The 27137-nt window shown below is 39.7% G+C and overlaps 3 protein-coding genes across 17 annotated transcripts in view; 1 reads left to right on the plus strand and 2 right to left on the minus strand.

The window, feature by feature from the left end:
• The window catches only part of DUSP22 (dual specificity phosphatase 22), a 112257-nt gene extending 111163 nt beyond the window's left edge, over positions 1–1094 (minus strand). Inside the window, exon 1 of one of the 6 annotated variants that reach the window (XM_086900280.1) lies at positions 1–1094. The gene's annotated coding sequence lies outside the window, so the exon portion shown is untranslated. The other 5 variants (XM_086900311.1, XM_086900292.1, XM_086900273.1 and 2 more) reach the window with 5 other exon arrangements.
• Positions 1–27137, minus strand: part of LOC147655686 (uncharacterized) — an 80437-nt gene that overhangs the window by 47336 nt on the left and 5964 nt on the right. For 2 of the 6 annotated variants that reach the window (XR_015290056.1, XR_015290058.1), the window contains exons 2-5: positions 23241–23310; positions 13399–13562; positions 10366–10496; positions 6748–9329 (exon numbers count right to left, since the gene is read on the minus strand). Coding sequence is in view for 1 of the 6 variants with exons in the window: in XM_086900410.1 (XP_086756536.1) it covers positions 23241–23310 (70 nt within the window). In the remaining 5 variants the exon portion in view is untranslated. Of the gene's footprint in view, positions 1–6747; positions 9330–10165; positions 10497–11029; positions 13563–23240; positions 23311–27137 lie in introns of those variants that run through there. The other 4 variants (XR_015290055.1, XR_015290057.1, XR_015290059.1 and 1 more) reach the window with 4 other exon arrangements.
• On the plus strand, positions 156–26437 carry RIPK1 (receptor interacting serine/threonine kinase 1). Of its 5 annotated transcripts, none has more exons than XM_023919761.2 (13): positions 468–637; positions 5118–5229; positions 5774–5985; positions 7654–7807; positions 8713–8850; positions 11179–11407; positions 12233–12382; positions 13525–13601; positions 16644–16734; positions 18970–19557; positions 21084–21155; positions 22954–23118; positions 23783–26437. In XM_023919761.2, exons 3-13 carry the CDS (start codon positions 5834–5836, stop codon positions 24067–24069), a joined length of 2103 nt encoding a protein of 700 aa, XP_023775529.1. In that variant the 5' UTR covers positions 468–637; positions 5118–5229; positions 5774–5833; the 3' UTR covers positions 24070–26437. The 5 variants fall into 5 exon arrangements, with proteins under 5 accessions (XP_023775531.1, XP_023775529.1, XP_086756382.1 ...); XM_086900256.1 differs by lacking the exon at positions 468–637 and adding an exon at positions 849–1184; XM_023919762.2 differs by lacking the exon at positions 468–637 and adding an exon at positions 4110–4285.

The following is a 27137-nucleotide window of genomic DNA, read 5'->3' on the forward strand; positions in this document are numbered from 1 at the left end:
CTGACATCCGAAGGAGGCTGAGCTAGGTGATTTATGGGCATCCTTTTGTTTATGTATTCCTGCAGCCGTCCCCCAGGACTGCTGACATGTGACAGTGACTCTGTTGACAAACTCCTGCCTCCGCCCTTCCTGAACCAAAAGATCCTCACATATCCAGCGCCAAATCTTCCATAGACAAAGGCATTTCCAACATGCCTCGAACTCCCAAGCTGCACTCAGTCTCGATAACGTCGCCAGGCTTTCAAGATTCCTGATGCCCAGAGACCTCAGGCAGTGACAAGCCACCAATTGTGGGTCACCAATTGTTGAGAGCTGGAGCAGTGACACAGTGACGGTGTGGCACCGATGCGAGTTCCCAGAGAGCTGGAGCAGTGACACAGTGACGGTGTGGCACCGATGCGAGTTCCCAGAGAGCTGGAGCAGTGACACAGTGACGGTGTGGCACCGATGGCAGCGCCCAGACAGCTGAGCCAGTTCCTCAGTCACCGGGCGGCACCCACGCCTGCCCAGCCGCCTCCTTCGCTCCGCCTCCCGCCGCCCCGAGTGAAGAGAAGCCCGAGGCGTCACTTGAGGGGGCTGTGGGCGAGCTGCCGGCGGCGCCCGGGGAAGCGGCAGGACCCGGAGAGGCCGGAGCGCGGTAAGGCAGGAGCTCCGGAGCGGGACAGCGGGAGGGGCCGCGCCGCTGCAGCGAAAGCGAAACCGCGGTGGCGACCCCGCTGTGCGAAGGCGTCGCCGCCGCTGCGTGATCCGAGTGGCGGTGCCCGGGGGCCTGCCCGGCTGACGGGCTCCGAGGCGGGACAGCCCGGCGGGGCTGCGGCGCTCCGTCCCGCCTGTGCTGTCCCGCACCGGGGGCTCGCGGGGAAGGGGAAGCGGCGGGCGGGGGAGCGCTGCGTACGAGAGGAGGCGGCCGCGGCGGCAGGAAGCCGCCGGGAGGAGAAGGGCGATACAGCAAGTTGGCCAAGGAGGAACTAGGCCAGAGCAGCCCCGCGTTAGGGCTTCCCGGCCCCTCGGCGAGCGGACACCTCTGTGGCTGCCCGGGCCGGGCTGGGGCTGAGCGGGAGCGGCCCCGGCCCCCGCCTGCGACAGCTACGGCCGGCCTGGCGCCTCGGCCCAGACGGCCTTCCCGATTCCCACACGGAATGCGTGCTTCTGGGAGCAGAACCGACTGCAACACCTTTGCACGGGTACAGGCCACTGCACAGACCCCCATCCTTTCCTCTTCCCACGCTGCCTTTGCTGCTGTGAAAATGTGTGTTGCGTAACACCTTTGTTTCCCTTGTATTGGCTTCTCCTCCCCTTCCCACGGGATCCTCTCTGTAACATGCTGACGATATGACACAGGTGTTTTCTCTGCTATTTCCAAAAGGAAAAATGAAAAAAAAAAAAACCAAAAAAAAAAAACACCAGATAATTCCTTAGTGGAAAGATTCATCAGCTGAAAAACCTGACCAGAAAGGAAAGGTTTAGATGGAGTGGGTTATGGCATTTACACATCTGAGATACCCTAACAGCTTTTGAAACATCATTGACACATGCAATATTTTTGTTATCAGCTGTAGCAACCCTTCTGTAGCAAGTTTTGGCTTCTGTACTTTGTTCTTTTCCATTATGGACTGATAACTCAGTGGCCACGAATTTTGCTACTTGTAAATGTGCTCACTTTCTCCAATTAAAGTTTGTAGCACCTCTTAAGAACTTAGGTGCTGGGAGCATCATTAGACTATAAAGGCTGCAATCAATGTTTTTTCATATTACTGTGCCAATGTGCTCAGTGCTCCTCCTTAACCATGCAGGTTACATCTGTAAGTGAGCTGATGTAACTACACCAGATCAGTCACAAATCGTTAGAACTGAGCAAAGCACTTTTGAACAGTGATGAGGAATATGATCCAATGACCTAATGTCCAGGTTATGATTCTTGTGAATTTATATGCCCTTTAGGAGTTAGAGGAGAGGACATAACCATGGTGTTACAAAGAAAAATGCCACAAACTCACTTAGCACATTTCTATCCTTTTTTAAAGAACACCAGTCATATTGGTGGACAGAAATTCCTCTCTTCTAGCTACTGGTATTCAAAACTTTCATAATACATTACATTCTACTGGGTAAATAGGAAACCAACTGAATACAAATGTTCAGAATAGTATATGGGAGAAACTGCTTTATAATTAATCAACTATACAGATGAGGACAACTTCACAGAATGTAAAGTGACCGCTAGAAGTATGCATAGCTTCTGTAAGGGTTGACTAAATTAAGCTTTTAAAAATTTTAAAATTTCTGTTCTCTTAACCACGGATACATAATGCATGAATTGGTGTGTCCTAAATACTGAAGATACATATAAATTATCCTGTATCTCAATAAGAAGCAGTAAGGTTGGAATGAACCTGGGTCTTTGAGCTTCTGTCCTTGGTTTTTCATCATCTGACATTCCAAGGTATCATAAACCAATATCTTATGTTAAATAGTATACCAGCATATGTAGTCTTTGCTTTAAAGCCTGGCTAGGCATTGTTTTCCTGTGATATTCATTCAAAAAAAGAAAACAAACAAACAAACAAAAAAACACCAAAAAACAAACAAAAACAAAAAATCCACAAAACTTTGAGTTCAAAATAAGTCATTAGATCAGAGAGTACCTCATTATTAAGAACAGCAAAAAAAAGCAGTAGCATCTTACCATGCCCAATGGGGAAGGTACCCTCCCATCTAATAAGAAAACTCTATCATCTTGAGCATTACCCAGCTAACTTCAGCAGATACATTATGATTTTAGCAGTTATTACTTCTTTTGAATTTCTAAAACTTCTGGTTATAGTGACTACATGTGGCAGTAGGAAGGTAATCAGCATTGTAAATAAGAACAAGGTTATGTATTTCTTGCAGTTTTGGGCAGAGATATTTTTGCCAGGTTGTATGGTATTGAATGCCAGTCCCAAGCTATCAGTGGTATTAATGCAACTTCAGAGATTCACCGTTCAAAACTACACAGCTACTTTGCATTCCCAAGAAAAGCATGTACAAGTTTTATAACTACTACCTAGATGTATAATTGCTGTTAGCATGGAAAAAATACATACATTAAGTTACATAATAATACATAATATTATTAATAGTATTTATATTATTAATATAAATTTATAATAATAAATAATAATAATAAATAATTCAAACTGATTCTTGAAAGGGAGACCCAGATAAAGAAGCAAGACATTAGTTTATGACATGTTTGACTCTCATGACTGAATTTAGTCTCTTGTACATTTACAACCCATCTGTACAAGTCAGTATGATCAGTATGACCACACCAACAAATCCAGAGAACAATCAGCAGAAACTTCCAGGGAGAGGAAAGCAGCAATGGCACTGCTATGAGTCATTTGTTATCTGCTATTTGATTTACTGTAAAGGAATTTAAAAAACAAACCAAAAAAAACCCGAAACAGATAACCACCAAAAAAATCCCTATAACAACAAACAAAACAAGACAAATTTCCTCTAATCATTATTAGGCATTGCCGGACTTAACTTACTAAATTGATGCAGCCATCTCCTCAGGCCTGTGCTTATAACGCAGGCTAGCACTGCAGCAAAACAAAGCCTGCGGTTTTTTTTAAGTCCATAAAGCCAAAGCAGAAAACTTTGAAGAGAGGACACTTCTCTGGGTGTAGGGAGGTTGTATCTATTGTACGTATGTATCTGTCTGCACTACAACAGCCTGTAGAGTCATTATATGTACTTTGAAAAGAAACCTCTTGCTCTATCTCTTCTACAGGCACAATTAATTTATTTTTTTAAAAAATAACTTATTCTTTCCCTGTTTGGGTTTGTCAGTATTGAACTGATCAGACCATTTCCAACTCAGCACTGAAACATCTCTCTGCCCTTAGGTACCTACTTTCCACATAAACTGACTCCTTAGTTCCCAGGCTCCCCAAAGAGGCTGTGGTAATGAGGCAGTCAAAATTAAGCTGCAGCTGATGTTGACAACAACATTAAGCAATCTTTTCAATTAGAGATTGGATGATACAGGTGCACAGTAGTTTACAGGAATTAGCAGTCATTTGCTGGTCTGAAAAGACTTGCGAGTCCCTTTGCTACACAATTTAGAGCTCTCAGTTACTGAAACGAGCCAATCTACTGTTGCTGATAGTGGCATTTAGAGGTGGTGCCCTTCTCCCAGCTCTGTGTAGTAGTTACCCAAGATGAATGGAAAGTGAACAGCCCTACCAGTCTCTTGGACTTTGTCTTTTCTCAGCAAACCCTTTCTTTACCTGATGTAAGGTGCTTAAGTTAAAAACTTAGCGAGGGGAATAAAAGCAGAGCTTGCTGGCTTGCACCAGTGCTAGCAAAGCAGCTTGCTGGTATATGCTGAAGGCAGGTGCTGTCTAGCCTGGGAAACATATTAGGCAAGAGAGTACTGTTGTAGATGGGTAATGCAATGGTTGGCTCTCACAATTAGAGGATGAATATTATGTGTGTGTTAAAGAAAGTTTTATTGATATATAGTTATGCTACTGTGATTTTGTTGTTTAGATGTCCTCTGTTCTCCCCATATCCCCCTTTCCCCCCCTACCCGGTGTGGTTGCCAAGGGACAGCCTTGGTGGCTGGGACATGTGGAGGGAGGACGTGGACCTGTGCCCCTTGCCTGGGGCATTTTGGGAAGAGGGAAGGCTTGTTGCTAAGGGGCGTGGCATGGCAGCACCTGACCTCCAAGCAAGTTGCAAGAAAGCAGCCTCCATCCATGGATGGTGAAGAAGAGTTGACTGACAAACTTCGGGAGGGGCCAGGCTTGCCTGATGCAACCCCAGGGGCATAAAAGGCAGAGCAGCCATTTTATAAACTAGCTCATAGCTGCTACATCACCAGCTCCCAGCACACTGTCCTTCTTCCTCATTCAGTCTTCGGTTGTATTTCTGTTAAGGTTTAATAAACCTTTAAAATTTTAAAGTGAGCGTTGTTTCTCACAGTAGCACAGCTTTATCAAAGGATTAAAATCATTCTGGCATCCCACTGGCGTTTGCTTATCTATTACTTATCTGTTTACTAATCTATTGCTTACCCACTTCATAGGATCCCATAAACTCTCTTTTTGTCTTGATGCACTTAGGAGTCTCCACAAGCCTTCACAATTTCTTCGGTCCTCTTCTTTTTAATGGGCAGAGGAGAAGCAGCCATACATACTCCTTCCTTAGCACTTGTCTCCTTGAGTTCATGTGCAAGTAAGTTTCCCACAAAAGCTGAGTCCTTCATGTCACCCTCCAGAGGAACCTTTTATTTGGTTGGTTTAAACTTTAAGCAAACCCTTTAGAGCTAGGTTTGCAAAGATGCCTAGAAGGTAGCTTAGAGTCATATAAGAATCTGGGCACCTGATAGGTCTGTGTTCAGGCAATTTAGAAAATAAGATACCCATCAGAATCATTAGGCACTACCTGCCTTTAGGACCGTGGCTCTTGATTTTTCCGGGGCTTGGATTTTGCACATGTGAAGTGTAGGGACAGTAATGATCTATGGCATATTGTATGGATAAAAACTATTTATCAACAGCACTTTGAGATCCTCAGGTGAAGAAAGGGTTTTGACAGGATAAATCATTGTAATCTTTAGGTCTGATTCTGTGAGAACCACAGCATTTTTGGTTTCCAGCAGCATTCATAAGGGTCATGAGAGTTTATATTTCTGTCCCACTCCTTAAATGTACACTTATTTAGTGGAACAGCTAAATGCTTTCACAATGACACTTCTTTTTCCTCCTTTATACTACAGGTCCAGAAGCACAACGGTGCTTGATTTTGTTTTAATTGCTAAGCCACAAAGACTGCAGCCATGTCTCTGGAAGACATCCACATGAACACCAAGGATTTGCTTGAAAAAAAACAATTAGATGCTGGAGGATTTGGAACAATTTCTTTATGCTTTCACAAGAAACATGGATATGTAGTATTAAAGAAAGTATATACAGGACCACAGCGCACTGAGTAAGTTACAGATCTCAGTTCTGATTTTAGTTTCAGTTAGTCTGAGACCTCTAAATTCAATTAAGATAAACCTAAATGGAGTGCAATAATTTCAGGTCTTTGGATTCTGGAGATACTTTATGTGGGGAAAAGAAAACAATGGTAACAGCTGTCCTGAAAATTTTCTTTTTTTCCTCTCTCAAGACAACTTTTTTAGTTTTAACTCATAGTTCCAGTGAAGTTCCTGGTTTTTGTTACAAGGTGAGCCACTATCACGAATTGTTAAAGAGTCAAGAGGACTGTTGCACACTTAAGGAAATGGAAGAACTCAGTGGCCACACAGTATTTTCAAACATGCAGATATGTTTTCAATGAAATTATCCAACTGTAGATGTCCACTAGGAACTAAACACACATAAATTGTTGGTAAGACTCCAGCCTCATGTGTGTTAATACCACAAAAGTAACCCTCACTCCCTTGAGAAAGAGCAGAGTGAGCCAAGCCCACTGATTTAATTCAAAGATTAAATTAGCTGTTGATTTCAGTGGACTCAGGTCACATTGCAGCTCTACCACTTCACAGCCCTAATCTGAAACACAATCCTAAAACTCTCCCATAAATCATCCACTAGAGAGAGACAGAATTCCATGTTTTTTCTGTTTTGGGTTATAATAGATAACTTGAGTTTTTATTATGCTGGTAGAAAACAAATTAGATATTCTAGTATTTTGCAGCCTACAATGACAGTTTGGGATGACCAAAGTTAAAACAACAAGCCTGTGAAGTGTATCTTTGTGTCTGTTTTTATTTTTTCATTACACATATTCATAATTTTGCTATTTCTTAAAATACTGAACCAAAAGTCTTTAGCAAATTTTTGACTGATCCTAATGCAAACAAAACTACCAGTTTCTTCTCTAGTAATATGGAGGAACGCAGATGGAGAAAGCAGTTTCATTTTAAGTCAGAGGGTAGGAAAGCATTAGCAAGCAGTGTAGTTTCAAGATTTTCTTACATCCTTTTGTCTGATGACCAGAACAGGAACAATAATAAAAACACCACCCCTTCTATTCATTATGTAATGGATGCTATCCTTTTTTAAGACCCTTAGTGAGCTCACAGCTATGTACCTGTGATTATTGATGGGTTGTACTGAGGCCGAGGTCAAGAGTTAGGCTTTTAATTCATCCTAAACCAGTAATTGTTAGCAAATGCTGTCATCATTTAGTATGTGTGTGGTTCCCTTGTAAGAAATCTGTTTTGAACCTGATGCCCTTTGGAAATAAGACCTCTGTAAGTTTCCTGTACAAGAAGTAGTGGAGTGGATCTTGATCCTCCTTGTTCCAAGGCTCTTTCAGCTCTGCCCAGATCTCACCCCAGTTAAAAGATTCGGACATCCACAGCTGCCTACAAAAAGAATGCTTATGCAGTTTCTGAAAAGCAGGCCTTAAAATCAGACTGAGCAGACAGTCTCTGTGTAAGGCATTTGAGCAGAATCTTAGAGAACATAAACTGGCATGAACAAATCTGTATCAATTCAAAATCCGTGGAAGGTATGATTAATCATGCAGGGAGTTCTAGGGATGTTGACATTTTTGGCTATGGTTTTCATCACAAAGTAGTGTGATTTTCATCCCTTTGTTTTTTCTAGGCTGGCACCTAAATTCAGTGCAATTTCTGTTTTACAGGTACAATGTTTCCCTTCTTGAAGAAGGCAGGATTATGCGCAGACTGCAGCATGACCGTGTGGTAAAGCTACTTGGTGTCATTTTAGAAGACGGAAATTACTCGCTTGTGATGGAGTATGTGGACCGTGGGAACATGATGAAAGTGCTACAGAATGTGAGCAGTCAATTACTTCATCCCTTAGGGTTGGTGAGCTGCTTGAAGGGGACAGGATGTTACTACCATATCCAGAGAATGGAGTCTTTCATTTCTTACTCTTTTTGTATTAAAAAGCCAGTGGCAGCACTGCCTTCTCTAGAGACAGCAGACAATGACAGTGGCTTTCCTGTGCATCACAGAGGAGCAGACCAATTACAGATTAAAAAGTTCTAGGAGTGGCTGTAGAGATATGTGGAGAATTTGCTAAATATGGAGTGAGTCTAGAGTAATTTTAATACCGAAAATTCGATCCAAGAAGGACCTTAGAACCATAGAATATCTCTAGTTGGAAGGGACCTTGAAAAATCATCAAGCCCAACTTGCACAGGACAACTGAAAAAATCATGATCACCCTCTGGGTGAAGAATCTTCTCCTAATATCCAACCTAAACCTTGCCTAATCCAGCTGCATGCCATTCTGACAGGCTCTATCACTGACCACCAGAGAGAAGAGATCAGTGCCAGTCCCTCTGCTTCCCATCATGAGGAGGCTGTAGACCATGATGAGGTATTTTCTCAGTCTCCTGCAGGCTGAACAGACCAAACGACCTCAGCCCTTCCTCATATGGCTTCCCCCCAGATTTTTCACCATCTTTGTGACTTTGTTTGGAGATTCTCTAATGGCTTTACATCCTTCTTAAATCGTGGCCAAAACTGCATGCAATATTCAAGGTCAGGCCATACCAGTGTGGAGTAGAGTGCAACAATCATCTCCCTCAACCCACTGGCAATGCAGGTTTTTCTTACCACAGCTTAAGCAGAGGTACTCTCACGACTGAGGACCTTTTTTTAAAGACTGAGTTTTCATTTGATTGTTGTAGTTGCATTTTTTAATAGATGGCACTTCTTGTTCTTTCTTTTAGCTCTCACTACCTTTGTCAGTGAGAGGGCGTTTTGTGCTGGAGATCACAGAAGGAATGCTTTATCTGCATGAGCAAGGCTTTGTACACAAAGACCTAAAACCAGAAAACATCCTTGTGGACAGAGACTTCCATATTAAGGTACTTGTTAGAATGTGAATAGAGAAGGCTGGTGATTTGGTTTGAAGAACCTATTTCAGCCGTGCTGGTTAGAGTTCCTAACTTGGTGGAATTGGTAGATAATGCCTTCGTTGTTCAGTGAACTACCCCTGAGAGAGTATTGGCCCTGGACCATTAACACTCATTATAGTGGCCTGTACAGACTCTGAGTCTGAGATTTGCACTGCATTCCTCCAACTGCGAAAAAAACTATCACTAAGGGCATTAAAAAAATAATATTGTTGAGAATTAACAACCTATAAATAACAGAACAATTAGAAAGATGAAACATGTTAATACAAAGTTTGAAACAGAATAGAATGTTTTATGGATAATGTCTTTTGTCTTTTATTGCTGTAATTTCTCCTCCTGCCTTCACTTCCTTTCTTTTATTCCTTTCCTTTGTTCTCTTTTGTATCCGTCTTTTCCCTTAGTCATCATTTTAAAATGACATCCAGGAGCTACAAAAAAACCCCATCAGGACACTACTTCAAAGAATGGTTTATAAGCCTATTCCAAAGCCCTTCTATTAACTTTAGTATGGTTTTGGATCAAGACACATAAATATAGAGGCTACTGAGGAATAAACCTGAGGGGAATTTGCAGCAGTCCTCATCAAATATCCTGTCTCTGGTCAAGGTGAGTTGTTGAAATAATCACCCCATTACAATCTGAAATTACAGAATAAATTTCTGTGAAGAGAACTCTGTCATTTTCTATTTCTCACTCATAAATTAGTGAGAAGTTCTTCAACAAGGTTAATATAGTAGCAAGTGCAGTATGAGCAGCTTGCAGATAAGAATTATAAATTTATTTCTTTTCCAAAAATAAAAACCCCATCATGATCTGCTTTAAATATAAATTGTATGGGGAGTTGGGTTTCAGCTCGCTTATATGGACAGGATCAAACTAGGCTATCATCACATTTCATGACAAAAAATTATCTGGAACATGGGATCATGATAAAATTCAGAATCAGATAAGACTTCCTTAAGGAGCTTGACAAAAAGTATAATTTAAGGCAGCTGTTGTACAATCTATCTGCTTGAATGTGTCTAACACTGTCAATAATTAGGCAAATAGTTCCAGGAAGTTGTAAATGTAGGAAGATTTATGTCATATCCTTCTCTATCACTAGACCTCCTCTCACTTGTAGACATGAACCTGGGCTCCTACTTCCTCAGTAGAATGTCACCTAGATTTCCTCTGAATACACAACTTCTAAACGTAGCCCAAGGCCTCAGAAATTCAAGAGGAACAATTATCTAGTTAGAGGCAATAAGAGAGAAAAGTGTTAGAAGTGAGGCAAGGTGTAACCTTCACTTTTATTTGAAGTAACTGAGTTACACAACTCTGTTTGACAGCTGCCTGTGTCCAAGAGAGACAGGCCCAATTTCTTTCAGCTTTCCTCTCCTGTTGACCTCCTGTTCCCTTGTGTTAGCGCTGGTGCTACAGGTGCCTTGATTTAGGAAACCAAACCGGCAGATTACCATTTACCTTGTTGGCAGTGCTATCCTTCTGTTGGGGGGTACTTGGTTCAGCAAGCTGCTTGATTGCCTTGCACTAGGTCTTCCCAGGTAAGTGTCAATGCTGGAGCAAGAGGAGCAGAGGGAGCACATAACAGGAGACTGGGGGAAAGGAAGGAAGGATTACTTTCTTCACCACCAGCCATTAGCCTAGTTGCAAAACCACACCCTAAAGTTTCAGTAATATCACACTGTTAAGCACACAGTACCCAGGTATCTCTGCTTTAACCTATTCCATGCTATTCTTTCCCTTGTCTCTTTGTTATACATATCACATCGTTTTAGATCCTCTTCTTTCCCTTTTCTGAAGGAAGATCTAAAGTGGTTGAATGAAATGGAATCTGAATGAAAAGGGCTATGAAGGAAGGAAGCATATCTGCCCATCTCACAGATTGATTCTAGGTCTGAATGTTAGATTCTTCTCCTATGAATCTTCTGTTCTCCCATGAATGCTGAAAGCAGGCCTCAAATATGATTGTCAATATGAGCGAAACCAAATTTCTTCTATCCTCACATTGTGCAAGTGTTCCACAATGAATAATAAAAGTTCAACCTAATGGTTCCCAATTGGCAGTCCTTTTTTCAGGACAAAAAACAAACAAAAAAACCCAAAGAAAAACAAGAAAAAAATAAAATTGTTTTTCTAAATTTTATTTTTTCACTAATTAATTTTTAGATAAGTTGTTAGATTAATATTAAATCTTGATAAAATTGAGCACTGCATGCAATACTTGTTTATCTCTTCTTCATTACAGCACTAGCTCTGAAGTGTCTCATTTTTCAGATTGCAGATCTCGGCGTTGCCTCCTTTAAGAGCTGGAGTAGGCTGACCCAAGAAGAAACAGTCCGACAGAAGCAAATGAAGAGCACTTGCCAGAACAATGCTGGGACACTTTTCTATATGGCCCCAGAGCATTTACGCTCTGTTAATGTTAAACCAGTGGAGAAATCAGATGTTTACAGCTTTGGCATTGTGATCTGGGCAATTTTTGCTAGCAAAGAGCCATATGAAAGTACGTTACTTCCCAAAGGATGCTATCAGAAAAATAAGTTACAAATATTAAGCATTTAAAGTTATAAAATTGAGATTAGTAGATTGCACCATCCATGGCCTAGAGTAACACTGGTTTGGCACCTCATGGCCACTGAGAGGAATTAGTTGCATCATTCCTGTGTCTGTCTAAGCATGGATGAGAACACCTGAATAAAATGCAGCCATGAGCTGAAACTACTCACATCAACATGGTGTGGGCACAGACCAGACTTGGTGGCAGAAATTAGGCAAATCTCAGGTGGGCCAGGATGGAAACTTTGATAGACAATATTTCCTGAAGTGGACTGGTTAAACATGGAAATGAGAATGATCTCACAGTCCATTACCAGTTCTCAGCTGTGTGGTGCTGATTTCTCAACATGCACCAATGGGCTTACGTAAAACAATAGGAGCCAACTGTGGAATTGCAGAATAACATGTTTATAATTTCAAATGGATTTTTTGCTATTTAAATGGCTAAATGTGGCCATCTTTGTGTTCATATCTAGTGCAGAGCTGATGCACCTGAGATGCAGGTTCTAAAGAGCTGTCACCCTTACTCACACTGAATGTCTTACATATAAAAGTAAATCCACTAATCTTAAAATAAATCTCTGAACCACGGAAGTCGGGGCAGTGGATTCAAATTCGCTAATATAAAAGATTTGTAGCTGTAACCTGGACCTCTTTAAAGTCATATTTTACATACCCATAAACACACATGGAGCCAATTCATTGTTCCTTTTACCTATGGATAGGTAGCAAAACACATGGACAGAACCTGATAGGAAATTTTGTTTTTCAGATGGTATAAATGAAACCCAGATTTGCTTTGGCATCATGAATGGAAACAGACCAGACATAAAGGAGATCACTGATAAATGTCCAGTGGAAATTATTGACTTAATGAAGCAATGCTGGGATGAAGATTCAGAGAAACGTCCAACCTTTGCAGGTAAGGCACTACTTTAAGATTCATATTTGTTTGCATCAATTGATCATTTATAATGAAGCAAAACAAACCTGAGTATGTATTTTCCTCTTGAAATAAGGTTGGGGTTTTTTTAAACTGAAATAGCAATGCACATGTTCTGTAAAGCATGCTCTCTGTACCGTGACCAAAAATGCAATCTGATCCAGCATTTCGAGGTTTGAGAAATCCTAGTAAGTGAATGGAGCTAATTAAGACACTTTGTCCCTGATAATTTATTTCCAGCATAATATAATATTATTGCTGAAATTTACATAAAAACTAACATCAAGGGATATAGTATATTTTGACCATGACTGAGAAAATATCCTATTTGAAATACTCTAGATTCAAAAGCTGTCCTAGCTATTCTTCCATAAGTAATCTGACTGACTTTGATAGCTAATCATCCTTTCATATGGTCAGATGGCAAAACATTTCCAATTGGTAGAAGTCTTGGCTGAATGGTCTGGGAAGGAGACTAAGAGCAAATAAGTCAAAATTCTATATCTCACTGTCTCTTCTTTCTGCCTCAATACATAGTGTCAAAAAAAAAAACCAAAAAAACCCCAAACAAACCAACCACCCGGGAAACCCCAAAACAACAAAAAGAGGAAAGAAAACCCAACCCACAAAAAAGACCCCAACAAATAACAGGAAACTGAGGTTTGTATTTAGAGGGACCCCAACAGCTTCATATACAGCAGGCATATACTTAAATACTCAGAGGAAATTTGTTTCCCATGAGGAATCCACCTACTATATCCATATTTGACATATATAATCTACTGCTAATAGATTAAGCCTCTGCTTGTATTGGGTCTTAGCTTCTAGTTTTCCCATATACAAGTCAAGGAAAGATGCTCTCAGCTACTGATCATAGACAGATTTCACCCTAAAAAGCAATACAACAACAACAACAAATCCCTAGAAGTCACCCTGTTCTTGTTACTGTTTAAGACTAAATGTACCATGTGAACAAATTACAAATGTATGTATACCTTTCTTGTTTCTGACATCATAGAAGTCTCCATTCTTCAATCCTTTTCCATCAAGATTGTTAACAGTACAAGTCACTTTTACTTTCCATTGAAACCCGCTTTCACTTAGTTCTTTCGTTTTTGCAGAAATCAGTGGAAGATACAAGCCATTTTACTATCAAAATCTAGGAAAAAATATAGAAGAAGATCTGAAAAATTTAAAAGTGAGTAGATTTCTAAGCATTTTAAGGTTGCCTACATTCCTTCTTCCCAACCCAAATTATGGGCAGCTTCTGCCACTTCAAGACTGATCATGCTTGACTGATGTGATTTCCTTGTGATAAAATGGCTGGATTTGTGAATGAGAGCAGAGCAGGTAATTTATCTCAACCTTCAGAAGGTTTTCAACACTCTCTCCCAAACTACTCTTGTATTCAAGTTCAGAGGTTGCTGTCTGGATGAGCAGAAAAACAGGTTGGATGGCAAGTCCCAGAGGGGAGCAGTTGATGGGTCCTACTTCACCTGCAGGCCAGAAGCAGCTGCAGGAGTGCAGGGGGCTGGTGACCTGGTTTACTCCTGTGTCAGTGACCTGACAAAAGCAAGGGAGCATGCATGAGGTGTGCAGGTGCCGCCGAAATAAAAGGACCAGTCAATACAGTCACGAGGACAAGGATGATAGCTGCAGGCTGGAGGAATGTGGTGAGAGAAACCTTGTGAAATTCAGAAAGCACAAGTGGAATGTGTTGCACCTGGGATTAAATAACCCCTGGCTTCAGTGCCAACCAGGGGCTGCCCAGCCAGGGAGCAGCACTGCCGAGAAGCACGTCAGGGTGATGGAGAGCAGCAACCTGGGCACCAGCCACAGCCTGCCTGCACCAGCAGGCACCAGCAGTGTCATAGGCAGCAGATCTGTTCAGACCTTATTAGTCCTAATAGGAGATTATTACTTCTGCCCAGCCATGCAATGTCTTTCAAGGACAAAGAAATAGCAACCTGCCCCTATGTGTGAGGACTTTGAGAATATAGAGCCAAGCTCTTCCCAGCAATGCATCATGTGAGGACTAGAGGAAAAAAGACAAATACAGAAACAAGAGAGACTCAAACTGGATGTAAGAGTGAAATGAAAAAAACCCAAAACTTTTCCCTCTGAGGAGGGCAGAGCAGGGGCACAAGTTACCTAAAGAGGTTGTCCAGTCACCATCATTGGAGGTTTTCAAACCCAACTGCACGAAGCTTTGAGGTCCCAACTCCGATCCCATAAGTGACCCTGTTTTGAGCAGGAGGTGGGCCCAAGGTCTGTATCCACCTGAACAGCAAACTGATTCTATGATGATGCTTTGCAAAAGCTCTTCATATATCCATTAAGTCTCACTCATGAAATAAAACGTTATTCCTAGCAATTCAAAAGTGGCAGAATCTGATTTAAAGTAATTTCATAAATTCTTGGTAATTTTTGCCCTGCCTTCAGGCAGTCTCTGTTGAGTTTCACCCTGCTTGAGACCAGGAAGCTATACCACAGTAATATTAACATGTAAAGGTTAAATTCAGGTAGTTCTCCTGAGTATCCAAGTTGGTTTCTCTTACTTTTCTGGCTGTAAGTTTAAAAATTATGATTAAAACAATCATTTCCTGACTGAAAATAAGAGAATCAGAACTTCTTGAAAAACTGGGCTGATAATGGAACCTTTTTATCACAGATTTTATGAATTTAATTACTTGACTGTATAGACTTCACTCACAGACAATATATCTGTATTCTTAACTAAAAAAAAACCCCAAACAACAAACTTCTTTGTGAAACCATTATTTCATATTTTTTTTTAAAGTGCTTCCTTCTCACCAAGTCTTTAGCTGTGGAAATGAAAGTCATTTCATGTGATGTTTACAAAGCGCCAGTAACCATTCAAAAAAGCAACAGAGTTTTGCAAAATGAAACTGATGAAACAGATTTCTTGGACTGATTTGATCAAACTCCCAGTGTGAGCTGTATGTATGTCTAATTTATGACAGCAGCCCCAAATCAGAACAGTGGAAAATTTTACTAGATGCGTTAGCTCTCTGCAGATGCACCTCTCATATCATAGGGACAAAATGACTATTGAAATGGGCTGTGAGTTTATTACTTTCTCAGGGAGGAAAGCATCCATTACAGTCAGGGCACAGATTGTGAGGAGTGGATCCAAGACAAGTCACTATGCAAATTACTAGTACAGCTTCAGTAGCAACAGGACTTAGAGGGTTTGGGCATAACCTTCCTGCTGTCTGCCCAGCAATCATGGAAGCCTCCTAACTAAAAGAATGGTTGAGGTCAAAAGGGACCAGAAGTCATTTGGTTCAACCCCCTGTTCAAACAAATCTGTTACTCAAGTAAAATCTAAGGACCTATGGCTGTAATGTGCATTAGAATGTCACCTTTTGCTTTTGGAGGGTAGTCAATTTTTTGGGAAAGAGATAGGTAGGAATTGTTGATTTTTAATCTGTGAAAGTACTTCTTGGGTTTAATTAGTTTTTTTAAAAAAAACACTAACACAAACTCTACTTTTGGAAAATATTTTATAATTAAGCAGGACTTGGGAAGTTGAGAAATAATTTTTCCAGGTTAAAAAAAAAATAACTTCCAGCAAAGACAAAAGACAAAGACATCAAAAGAGTAGAACAGGAGTAGATTTTGCCTTCACTCTAGTTAAGTGAGATGAGGGTTATAGATAGGAAATTGCACTGATCCATTCTAAAAATTTCTTCTAAACTCCACATTCCTAATCATCTTTATAAAAGTCAGTGTGCCTATTCCTGAATTTTAATTATTTCTCACCTCTTCTTCCCCATTGATGAATGAACTTATTAAATATAGATCCACAGAACAGGATGCATGTTTGCTACTTTTACCTCAGCAGCATCCCCTCACCAAGATTCATTGCCAAAAGTCTGGCTAATAAATACTATATATCAGAGCCACTGTGGATTAAGCTTACATTCATGTAGGCAAGGGTATTTTTTGGTCAACTCAGAGAATTAAATACTGCAGTTACACTGCAGTCCTCCCTCACTTCATTGAAGAAAATATTTTGCCCACCTGTAGCAAAGCAGTAGGTATTTCCAGTCAGGCTGTGCTCTCTGAATGAGTATGGGATCTTTTCCCAGAGATTCACAGACTCTGTTCATCCAAGTCACTTCACAGTGAATCTGTTCTGTTTCATATTCTACAGGTACTCCCTTTGTTTAAGCTTTTGCCTATAATTTAATCATTTGTTCTTTCTCACATGCAGAAAATGTGGCCTGAGTCAAATGAACTGCTGCATAGCATGGAATCCCTTCAAATAGATGCTGTACCAGAAGATACCAGCAATGGTCAAGTAGGTAAGTCACTAGCACATAATTATGCTGTGTATTTGCCAAAGATAAAGTTGTGTACAAAGCAAGTAACCTTACCATTAAGGGTTATTAAGAGACTCAATTATTTAGCACCTCAGAAAGAATTGTAATCACTGATATGTTATTTGTTCCCAGAAGTCACACTTACAATTTCAAATTTTCCATCATCTACAGTTCAAACTCATCTCCTTTTAGACTTCTCTGCTTTCCTCTTCCATGCAAAAAATTTTGTTCAACATTAAGTTTTACAATGGTCACTTTGATAATTACTTTTCATACTTAATCTTTCATTTCTTTACTCATGCCAACTGCTTGGTTTGTAGGCTTTAATTTAATTAATTTTTCTTTTGTGCCCTCCATCCTTTCTTTTGAATGCTCTGAATATGACCAAGATACATAATTGTAAAGTGTTCCTTTGTTTAGGACCTTGCTCTCCCTAAGGAATCTGAGAAACACTAGTAGATAGGTTTTTTTTCTCTCTTTTCTCTCATACTTTCATCAAATCTTGGATGAGTTGCATGTTTTGTGATTTTATAGGGCTGGCTCTCTAATGTGTAATAATATATCTGTGATAATATATCTAATACGATACAGTTAGAGTTTTGTAGTAGTGTATCTGGAATTCTCTTAACAAAGTTTCTTAACGTCAAAGGACACAGGATCTTACTTGCAACACTGATACATGTGAAATAATAAAAAAATCCAGTGGAAATAAAATTCTGCTGAGTTACCTAAGACAAGATCAAATTAATAATATTAAACTGTAACACAATTAAAAATTCTTCTCCAAAACTAGGTTTGCTACAACTGTTCCTCGGTAGAACTGATAGACTTAAGGCAGCCCCACTCCTGTATTTTTTAAGTGAGTGTAGTTACACTTCCTGAGCAGAAAGTATCATGTATGACTGCTGCAGAATGCAGATGCTCTCATGTTTTAAGTACAAGACTTTGTTGTGAATCTCCACTGTAGAAAGATGCCATATTGCCAGCCTGTCAGTCATAGGCAGAGGTTTTTCTCTAGTCAATGGGCATCACTCATACAGTGGTAGTGAAAAGTATCCCACAGGATCTGTTCCTACATCTCAAGCTTGCCCTGGAGAACAGGTGCCATATAGTTTATGCTAATACTGAATTGCTAAGAGCTGTCACTTTGGGGTTATTGCTGTATTAGCCATTCCTCGCACTCCCTCTCCAGCAGTGGTAGCAAAACAAGCAGAGCAAGTCTGACTGAAGGTGTACTAATATACAGCCATCCAAAGGAACTAGTTTTGGTCCTGCCTAATATGGGCAGAAACAATGTTATCTTGGGGGGGGATGACCCATTTCACTGGCATTATCTGAGCTAAATAGAAGCCCATACATACACTTTATTCCAGTTTTACAGTGTTCTCTAAGTGTCCCTTGCTACAAGCAGTGTATGGTATTTTTTAGAAATGTGTGAAGCTTTCAGAACTTTAAGAATCAGTAGTCCTACCCTTAAAAATATAAGTACAAGTAGTATCAAATAGATTTTTGTGTTTCTTATTTAGTCTTCAAATGCTACAGCATCATACAGATTATAACTCCATCTAGCTCAATTCTGAAGTAGAGCTTCCTTTGATACTGAGAATTAGTTTGAAAAATGTAGATGGCACAGACTATTTTATCCGGTAGACATTACTTGTAAAAATGTATTCTTTGGGACAAGAGTATTCATCACTAAATACCCAGACAGGACACTTTACATAATCATTTTTAAATAAGATTTTAATGGAAAATTATTTGTGCTGTATGAAATTACACCAGTTATTACAGTGGCATTATTTTCCATCCTGTTACGCTTCAGCTTTGCACCGATCAAACTCCAGTTAATGCCACAGGAGACACACCAGTAAATCAGACCCTACAAATGCCACCAGGAATGTTTGTTTCAATGGCTGAAAATTATCAGCTGATGTCAGCATAAGCTGAGTATGCAGTGAATTCTGACACTACTCAAGATAGTAAGATTTTAACACAGATAGCTTAAGCAAACCTGTACTTCCTAAATAAAAATCTATTCTACTTGTCAATAAAGCTGTGTTTTATTTTATAGAATTTCTTATGCTGGAAGTAATGCTTTATTGAAACCTTTTAGATATACAATAATAATAAATTAGGTTAATAGATTTTAGTATCATTGCAACAAGTCAAACACTTGCATTTGAATGTTTTCAAACATTTAATGTTCTTCTCTTTCAGATCAGCCTAATTCTCTACACAGCTCTCAAGGTCCCATGACCAGTGAGGTTAATGTTGCCCTGCTTGCTGCCTACCCTGAGAACCAGCCTATAGAGAGCTGTGAGACCTCATTTCCATCTGCTGATAATCTGGAAAGAAAACTTCAGCATGAATACAACTACCATGCGTTTGGGAGCCGGATGGATAAAGCAGTTCCACCTGTGGTATACAGCCCTGGAATGATAGAGGAGGAAAGGAGACGGAGAGTTTCCTGTGATCCGTTTGCAAAGCCATCTCCTACTTCTCAGAGGAATGAACTATATCCAAGAGCTGAAAAAACAGGATCAAACACTAATCCATATTTCTGGGCAAACACTGATCCAAATATCTGGCCACAGGCAGCTGCAACAACACCAAAAAGGGGAAATGTAGATGTTTTTTACGGGCCCAGTCCCAACAGTCTTCCAACAGGAAACCCAGTGGATGCCTATGGGTTGTGTTCAGCCAGCAACTTTAGCCTAAGTAAACCTCCTGTGCCAGAATCTGGACAAAACCAGCAGTCACAGACAAATGTAAACCGGTATTCAAAGAATTCAGACACAGATACAGGTGAGATTCCTCCTTCCCCAACACTTATGTTTCTGAAAACACACTTTTCCTCTATTCAGTGAAGTCATCAGGAGAGTTTTGTAGGTCATGGAACAACCTGCTTATTGCAGGCTGGTCTGTAATACAGCAAGGGTGAATTTATTTCATTAAGTTCTCTTTGTTTACTCAAAGTTAAAATGCTCTAGCTTTCACTTAATTGTGCTGCTTTCACTAATGTCAGGCTGCCAATTTCAGATGAACCATTTCTAAAGCATCAGTGTAACAGAAGAGCATAAGACCCAGCACCTGACTCTTCAGCTACCAGCCAAGGAAGAGCAGACAGCAAGTACTGCTAAAGCAGCTCCCAAAACCAGGAGCTGCTACCAGTCATTCTAGGAAAGCTGAGAACTTTGACTCCCAAAACCATAACGTTCCTACCATAGATTCTGCTCATGCAAGACATGTAGCATTTCAGAAAATAGATGGGTATTTTTTAGCTTGACTTGGAGCAAGCTGAGAGACTTTCGAACCTAGGGAGCCAGCAAGGAGCTAAGGCTTGTAACTGGTTTCTCCAGAGAGCTCTGCCTGGTGCTCAGGGTGGTGTTTGCTGGTAAGCTGGTAAGCCATGGAGTGAAAAGGTATGGACACAAAAAAGGAAGAGAATATTGGGCATTAACAAAACATATAAATAAGTGGTAACATATATATATATGTTATATATAAGATATACAAGATATAACTTTGAGGAACTAAAGACAGCATGAGATGCCTGCTCCTACTCTTGGATATTTTTAGCATGGTGTTATTTTCCAGGTCATCTCACAAGAAAATGAAGGATGCTTAGCTTTTTACAAGCAGAATGCCACAAAGGTGTTATTCTGTTAAATTATTTATGCAGAGGCTGTGATTAGTTGTTTATGTGAGTTCATTTACTGAAATGAATTGGAGGGCTGTCATGTCAGAAGGCAGGCATTAGCATTTTCATCACTAATACAGGAAAATCTTCTGTTTGAAAGAAATAAAGAAAACAGTTATTATAGGAAACCTGCATGAAATAGTGTAGCAGATACCAGAGGTGCACAAGAGCTGCATTTCAGCTCCTCATTGACTTGTTGGGTGACTGTAACCCATCTGCTCTTGCTGCCCCAGTATGAGTTGCAGAACTCATCTGCATTCGAAAACTCACACTTGGGAGTTTGGAATTTGCCAGTTTGAATACCTCATACAAGGCAGCTCAGTGTGTAACTGCAGTGCGCTGTGATCCCACACTGCCAGATACTCCTACACCCATGTGGAAGCCCATTGTCCTCACTGAGATCTGAGGATAGTTAAGGTTATTAGTAGCTCAGCAAAACCACAGTAAGATCATGCTTAAACTGAAGTTATTAATGGAGACATAATCCTGCTAATTAAAAAGCTTCTCATCTCTGTATTTAAGAGTACTGTATACTCACATTGCTACAAATATGGAAGTCATTGTTATGTATATCTACTTTTCTATTTACATAATGCTTTTGGCATTTCTTTGTTTTTTGTTCTTTCTACAGGTTACAGGGATTCCACTTCTTTCACAAGGGGAACGTTTCCATACTATCCTAGTGCATCAAGAGTAAGCCCAGGTAAGTGCTGTGGCCTTCATCTGCCCTGGTAGCCAACAGGCTGTGCATTGCATCCTGAGCAATGAAGCAAAATACTTTAGGAACTTGAAATAATTTCTGTTATTGCTAAATACCTCTAACCATAGCTGAGGTTTTCAGTATCAGTAGGTAAAAACTAGTTCCTATCTCTAGCAAGACCTAAACACACCATGAAATGTGTATTTGATAAATCAAGGACAATACATTATTTTATGTAAGAATTTTAAAATCTCCTGGACACCTAAACTAGTCACTTTCTTAGATTAAACTTCAAGTTGCTGTCACTCTCCCCAGCTCTGGAAGCACACACACACATTTGGGACGCTTTGTCCTATCTTGCTCTGGATTTTAATACAAATTTCTAGCTACAGGCTTCACACTGATCAGCCTCCATTGGGACACAGGTCTCTACAGTTCTACTGCCTTGAACCCCTAAAATAATGTAATATCCTTCAGGAGTTATTAATATATGCTCTTTTCAAGTTGTGTTGCTTGGAGCACTCTGAATTCTTTAATTAACCCTTTCAAAGGCCTGTCCAGTTTCTAAGTGGTCTATACTACAAAGAAAACTTGAAAGAGCAGGTTTCTGGTTTTTTGGCTCTGCATCCCTTAAATGATGACCCAAACCTGAGAATCTGTTAAGTGTAAAGGCTTGGGAAAGGAGATTTATAAGCACAGTAATTTTTACTGTTAATACTGTAGTATTGACAAATTATTTGTATACATTTTCATATCTTATGCTAAATTCATTTTATTGCTAGATAAGAATATAGCAAACATGAGGTTTCTTTATATTTTTAACTACAAATATGATGTGTTTCCTGAGTCCTCTAGCTCTTAAAAAAAAAGGATACAGGAGTCATAATGTTATGAGTAGAAGAAATGATGTTATAAGACATGATAAAATGCTTTCCTTTTTTGCAACTTCATCAATCTAATCATGCATATAATATTTCTGATTTGCAGTCTCAGGTTAGCATATATTAAGTGCACTTAGATTTTCATACATAACAGATTTTCACACTTTCACATTGCAATTGAGTGTGTAACAAGAATGTAACCATGATTTCAGGTGAAGTACAGAGCTTGGTGTATTATTCTAAGTATCTGTACTTTAGTTTTAGACCCAGGTTGTGAGATTTACCATTTAAGCTAGAGTTAGAATGTTCAGTGGATGATTATCCAAACAGTGCTCAGAAAACACTATCAAGAGAACAGAAAACTGACATCAGCTAACATGAATAGTGACGTAGCTTAATGCTGCATGTAGAAATCAGACAACAGTAAACTAAAGATTAAATTATCTGTTTTAGTAATCATATCTTATGAGCAACATGAAATGATTTGCTGTAGTCTCACAGAACTCAGAAGTCATGACCATAAATCTGAACTTACATCTATGAAAAGTAGAGCTGAGAGGCAGAAGTGAGGCTTTAAGATTTAAACGAGTGTTTGAGTCAAGGCTGGCCTCCTGAAGCTGTTAGGCAGCAGAAAGAAAGACTGCTACTATGCATTCCCAAGGCACAGAGAACATTATTTACAGTCTAGTAACTATCAGCTTGGTTGTGGCACTCTGTCTTAAAATAGACTGGGCTTTCACTAAAGTGCATTGGTGTCACACTGCACAGTGAAAATACTCTCACAGCACGGTTGCCAGTAAATGGCTATTTCTACATCAAGTACAATGAATATCCCTCCCCTTATTCGTGGAACTTCTTCCTTCTCTTGTTACTTCTTGATATTTGAACCTAATGCTGTTGTTTGTAAATTTGTGTTAAAGTTCCTTATACAGATGATTCAATCAAGTACAACATAAATAACAGCTCTGGAATTCAAATTGGATCCTACAGTCACATGAAGATTGAAGAGCAGAACCCACATGTCAGCACTTGTCCTGTTGCTATGGAAGCAATTTATACACATTATAAAGCAATGGGTACATTTGGTAAGAGAATAGCTCCCTATTTTTTATGTATTCACCCCATATAATTATTTGAGAATCATTTGGTTTGGAATGTATAAAACACTCAGATGGGTAGAAGCAAGGCTAAGATTGGAGATCCTTACCTGACTTCTAGTTTAAATCGTAGAATATCCCGAGTTGGAATGGACCCATGCAGATTATAGAGTCCAGTGCCTGACAAAACACAGGGAAAACTAAAAGTTAAACCATATATTCAAGAGCCACAACAATTTCATTCAGATAGAAGTTGGACAATTTTGAAATGTAATCCATTTTCATTGGTCAGTACTGAATTAAACTATCCCATGTATCCTAAGTGACATTTGTGTCTCAGAATGTAAAACATATACAATTCTAAGAACTCTAGAAAGGTTTTTCTTCAGTCTTGCAGGTTTAAGTGACAACCTCTGATAGCTTCAGATCACAGAGCAAGTCCAGCAACTGACCTGTGAATACACATGGTCTGTCTGGACATTTCTTGCCTCGCTGGGTTATGCTGCTTCCATATGAAATCCACGTCTGATTGCATCACTAAGATTTTGTCTCCAGATATTACCAATAAATAGTTGGGGGAGGATAGAAGAGAGAGAGTGAAAGGAGCAGAACTGTTGAATGATGCAATTCTCTTCCACTCTTCTTTTTGCAGACAATACTACTGTCCTGACAGAAAAGCATTTGAATCTAGTGAGAGAAAAGCTGGCTAAGCAGTGGAAGCACTGTGCTCGGAAACTGGGCTTCAGTGATCCCGAGATAGATGAAATTGATCATGACTATGAACGAGATGGACTAAAAGAAAAGGTTTACCAAATGCTGCTCAAATGGGTAATGAGGGAAGGCTCTAAAGGTGCTACAGTTGGAAAACTTGCCAAGGCCCTCTTTGGCTGCCAAAGACTGGATCTCCTTAGTACTTTGATGCAAATCCAAGAAGAATAAGTTTACTGAGAACAGACTTTCTAGAGCTCTCCTTTTTGCACAGACTTTTGGGAACGTATCTTTTTAACCAACCAGTTCTCAGTGAGTACCTCCAATAAATCAAAAAGTTCACGTCACAATATTTGGTCTTCCATAGGATTAAAAAAAAAAAAAAGCATCTTCCTTTCAACCAGAATGATTGTCTGAAGATAACAACAAAATGCAAGACAAATACAAATTCAAGGAGAATGTGTTACACAAAATTCTGCATTCTAGTCTTGTAACATGTTGGTAGTCTTGTTCAGTTCTGAAGATTGACTTACTGCATGAAAAACTTGTATAGAAACCAAAATCAAACCTTACATTTTGCCAGAAGTGCCAATAATTAATTACACCAGTATTTGACTGGTCTTAGTCAATAATACACTTTAAATATTTTTATAATTTTTATTAAATATAGATGTCTAGAATTATGCAGAACAGCAGCATAAATAAAAGCAAAACCTATTTCTGGCTTTAAAAGTTTATAATTTATATTTTATAGTTATAATGTTGCATTAGTTTTTTACATTGTTTGGTAGAAAAGATTTTACAGGGTAAGAGTCTGTCCTGGGGTGACTTTATGATGCTTGTATCCCCAGTTGCCTGTTCTGTTTATGCTGGTTATCAAGTTCTGCAACTTTAAGACTGGTTGTGAGGAGAAGTGTGCAGTTTGTTTTCAGAAACTGGCCTTGCTTCCACACATTTTCCTTCTCAGGGACTCTGTCGTCTGCAGCAGGGACACTGGGAGAGAGCTCTTCTTTGCTTTTAATTAGTTTAAAAAGCTAGCTGAGGCAGAGGAGTATCTTGGACTATGTTGGTTTGGTCTTGTTTTTTTTCCCTTTCTCTTGGGTCTGAATGGCCCTGCTCTGGACCAGAAATTCAGAAGAGCACTGGAAGGTCACACCTGTGGCCCACCAGAGCCTGGGCCTCGGTGTTTTCCAGCGCTAGAGGGACTGATAAGAGACTAAGCAAGCCAAGCTACACCCCACAGCAAGGACTTTCTGAATTTTCCATCTCTTCAGAACAGCAGGAGGTTTTATTGTTAATATTATTAATATTTTTATGCTCATGAATCCTTTTCTTGTTAAATAAACAGGCTTTTTCCACTTTTCTCCAAGGAAATCTTTTCCTGAACCAGTAGGGGAAGGGGCCACTTGAATCTGCTTTCTAGAGGGACCCCATTCAGAGGTTTCCTCCCAGATTTGTCCTAAAGGAGGACTGAGTCTCATCTGCTTTATGAAATAATTTTAAAAAAATAAGTTAAATCAGTATGCAATCCAAATTAAAAACTCAAGAATACAAGAGTTTTGGGAAGGGAAAGGTGCTTTATTACCTCTTGACTGAAGACCCATTCTCCTTCTCACTCTGGGGACTCAGTGTCACTACATTCTGAATCTCTTAGGCTGTGTTTATATTAGTAGGCTAAATGTGCCTGGAAATGTTCTTGCATGCTGAGGTTAAACTGGCATGCTGCAGCCTGAATAGCAAATTCTTTAAACCTCCAAAATGTTGTGCAAAGACCATTGCACAGCACTCAGGTTGTTTCTGGGGGGCACTGGAACAGCTCTGTAGCGTAGGTGATGGTATCCCAGTGCCTGCAAATGTTCCTTGTCACTCTGACTTCCTCATATTGACATAATCTCAGTGTGCAGTGCCTATGAAAGAAGAATTACTGGAAGTTTTTTGACTGAAGAATTATGCCAAACTCTTCTTTCTAGGGACAACACCTCCTGTTCCATCAGATTTACAGATTTTTCAGGCAGATGTTTTGGAGCAGGTAATTATTTAATCTATACATAGAGCCCTAGGTGTTCATTAGTGTTCATAATTATTAATTTTAATTGTCAAAAAAAGCTAATAACTTAATGGAGTGCAGTTAGATTGGATTTCTGCTCCTTGATACAGCAACCGCCATTTCAGTGGAAGCAAAATGAAACTGTAATTAAAGCAAGCATCAACATATTTGTCATCTTTAAACTTACTTAAAATTTATTGCATTTCCTTACAGTTTTGACTTAGCAACATGCTAAATTTTCTATAAACTCTTGAGTACAATAGAATGATGTGGTTTATCTGTCTAATATAATAAGCATACACTTCCCAGAAAAAGAAAAATTGTTCTTTAAACAGATAGAGAGATGGGGTAGGAAGTGTCTTCTCTATGTCAGTCCACAGAGTTATAGCCAGCAGCTACTGTGTTAGTTCATGAAACAGATCCCTGAACAAACCACAAAGTCCATTTATGTTTTGTTAACACTGGTTGTACTGTATTGCTACATCAATTCCCCAGCCCCCATTGTTTTTTGTATCTGCAGTCTTTAAACAATATGCAATTTTTCAATCATAAGATCTTTTGTCTTATTTGGTACATAGAATGAATGATTATTTAATGGGCATACTTTAAATGCTTCATCTGCTCTTTATTAAAGCAAGTCTGGACCTTACTTTCTGTAACAGCAAGCACAGAGATGTAGAGCACAAACATGAAGCATTTTAGAATAAGACTTAGACCTGGGGCAGTCCTAGATCTTTAATGCAGGACATTTTAGTGCTTGTCAAGTCCAAGTCTAGATTAGTGCTCATAGTTCATATGACATTGTAGATGGTACAGAACACAAACAACTGAACTCGCCCAGAGATGAACTCGTTCACTACAGCCTTTGCAGAACTCAACCATAGAGAGGATTCAGCTTCCTGGGCAGAAGGGCTAAAGTACTACAAGTCCTCCAGCATATTGTGGAAAACCACATAATAGGACACAATGCCTGGAAGCAGCATCCAGGCATGCCAAATTGGAATATATATTTAATAATGATGAACTACTGGAAAAGCTACATAGGGAGGCTATGGATCTTATTATCTCTTAATTAAGATTGGTCTTGTTTCTTAAGGTGGCTATAACTGAAATTAAAGGTGTAAGTCTCAATACAAGGTTAACTAGGTGAAATGTGAAAGCAAATGGTGTACAAGAGGTCCAAGGAAAAGAGTTAGTGCTCTCCCCAGCCTAAAAATTTACAGAAGCATCAAGTATGGAAGAGAAAAATAAG

The sequence above is a fragment of the Cyanistes caeruleus genome, chromosome 1, assembly GCF_971803275.1.
Source record: "Cyanistes caeruleus chromosome 1, bCyaCae1.hap1.1, whole genome shotgun sequence".
NCBI lineage: Eukaryota > Metazoa > Chordata > Aves > Passeriformes > Paridae > Cyanistes > Cyanistes caeruleus.

Coding starts and splice junctions, on each gene's coding strand:
- RIPK1 (XM_023919763.2), top strand. CDS start 5,834: ATGTCTCTGGAAGACATCCACATGAACACCAAGGATTTGCTTGAAAAA. Junction 11,408..12,232: donor TAGCAAAGAGCCATATGAAA/GTACGTTACTTC, acceptor TTTGTTTTTCAG/ATGGTATAAATGAAACCCAG. Junction 19,558..21,083: donor GAATTCAGACACAGATACAG/GTGAGATTCCTC, acceptor TTCTTTCTACAG/GTTACAGGGATTCCACTTCT.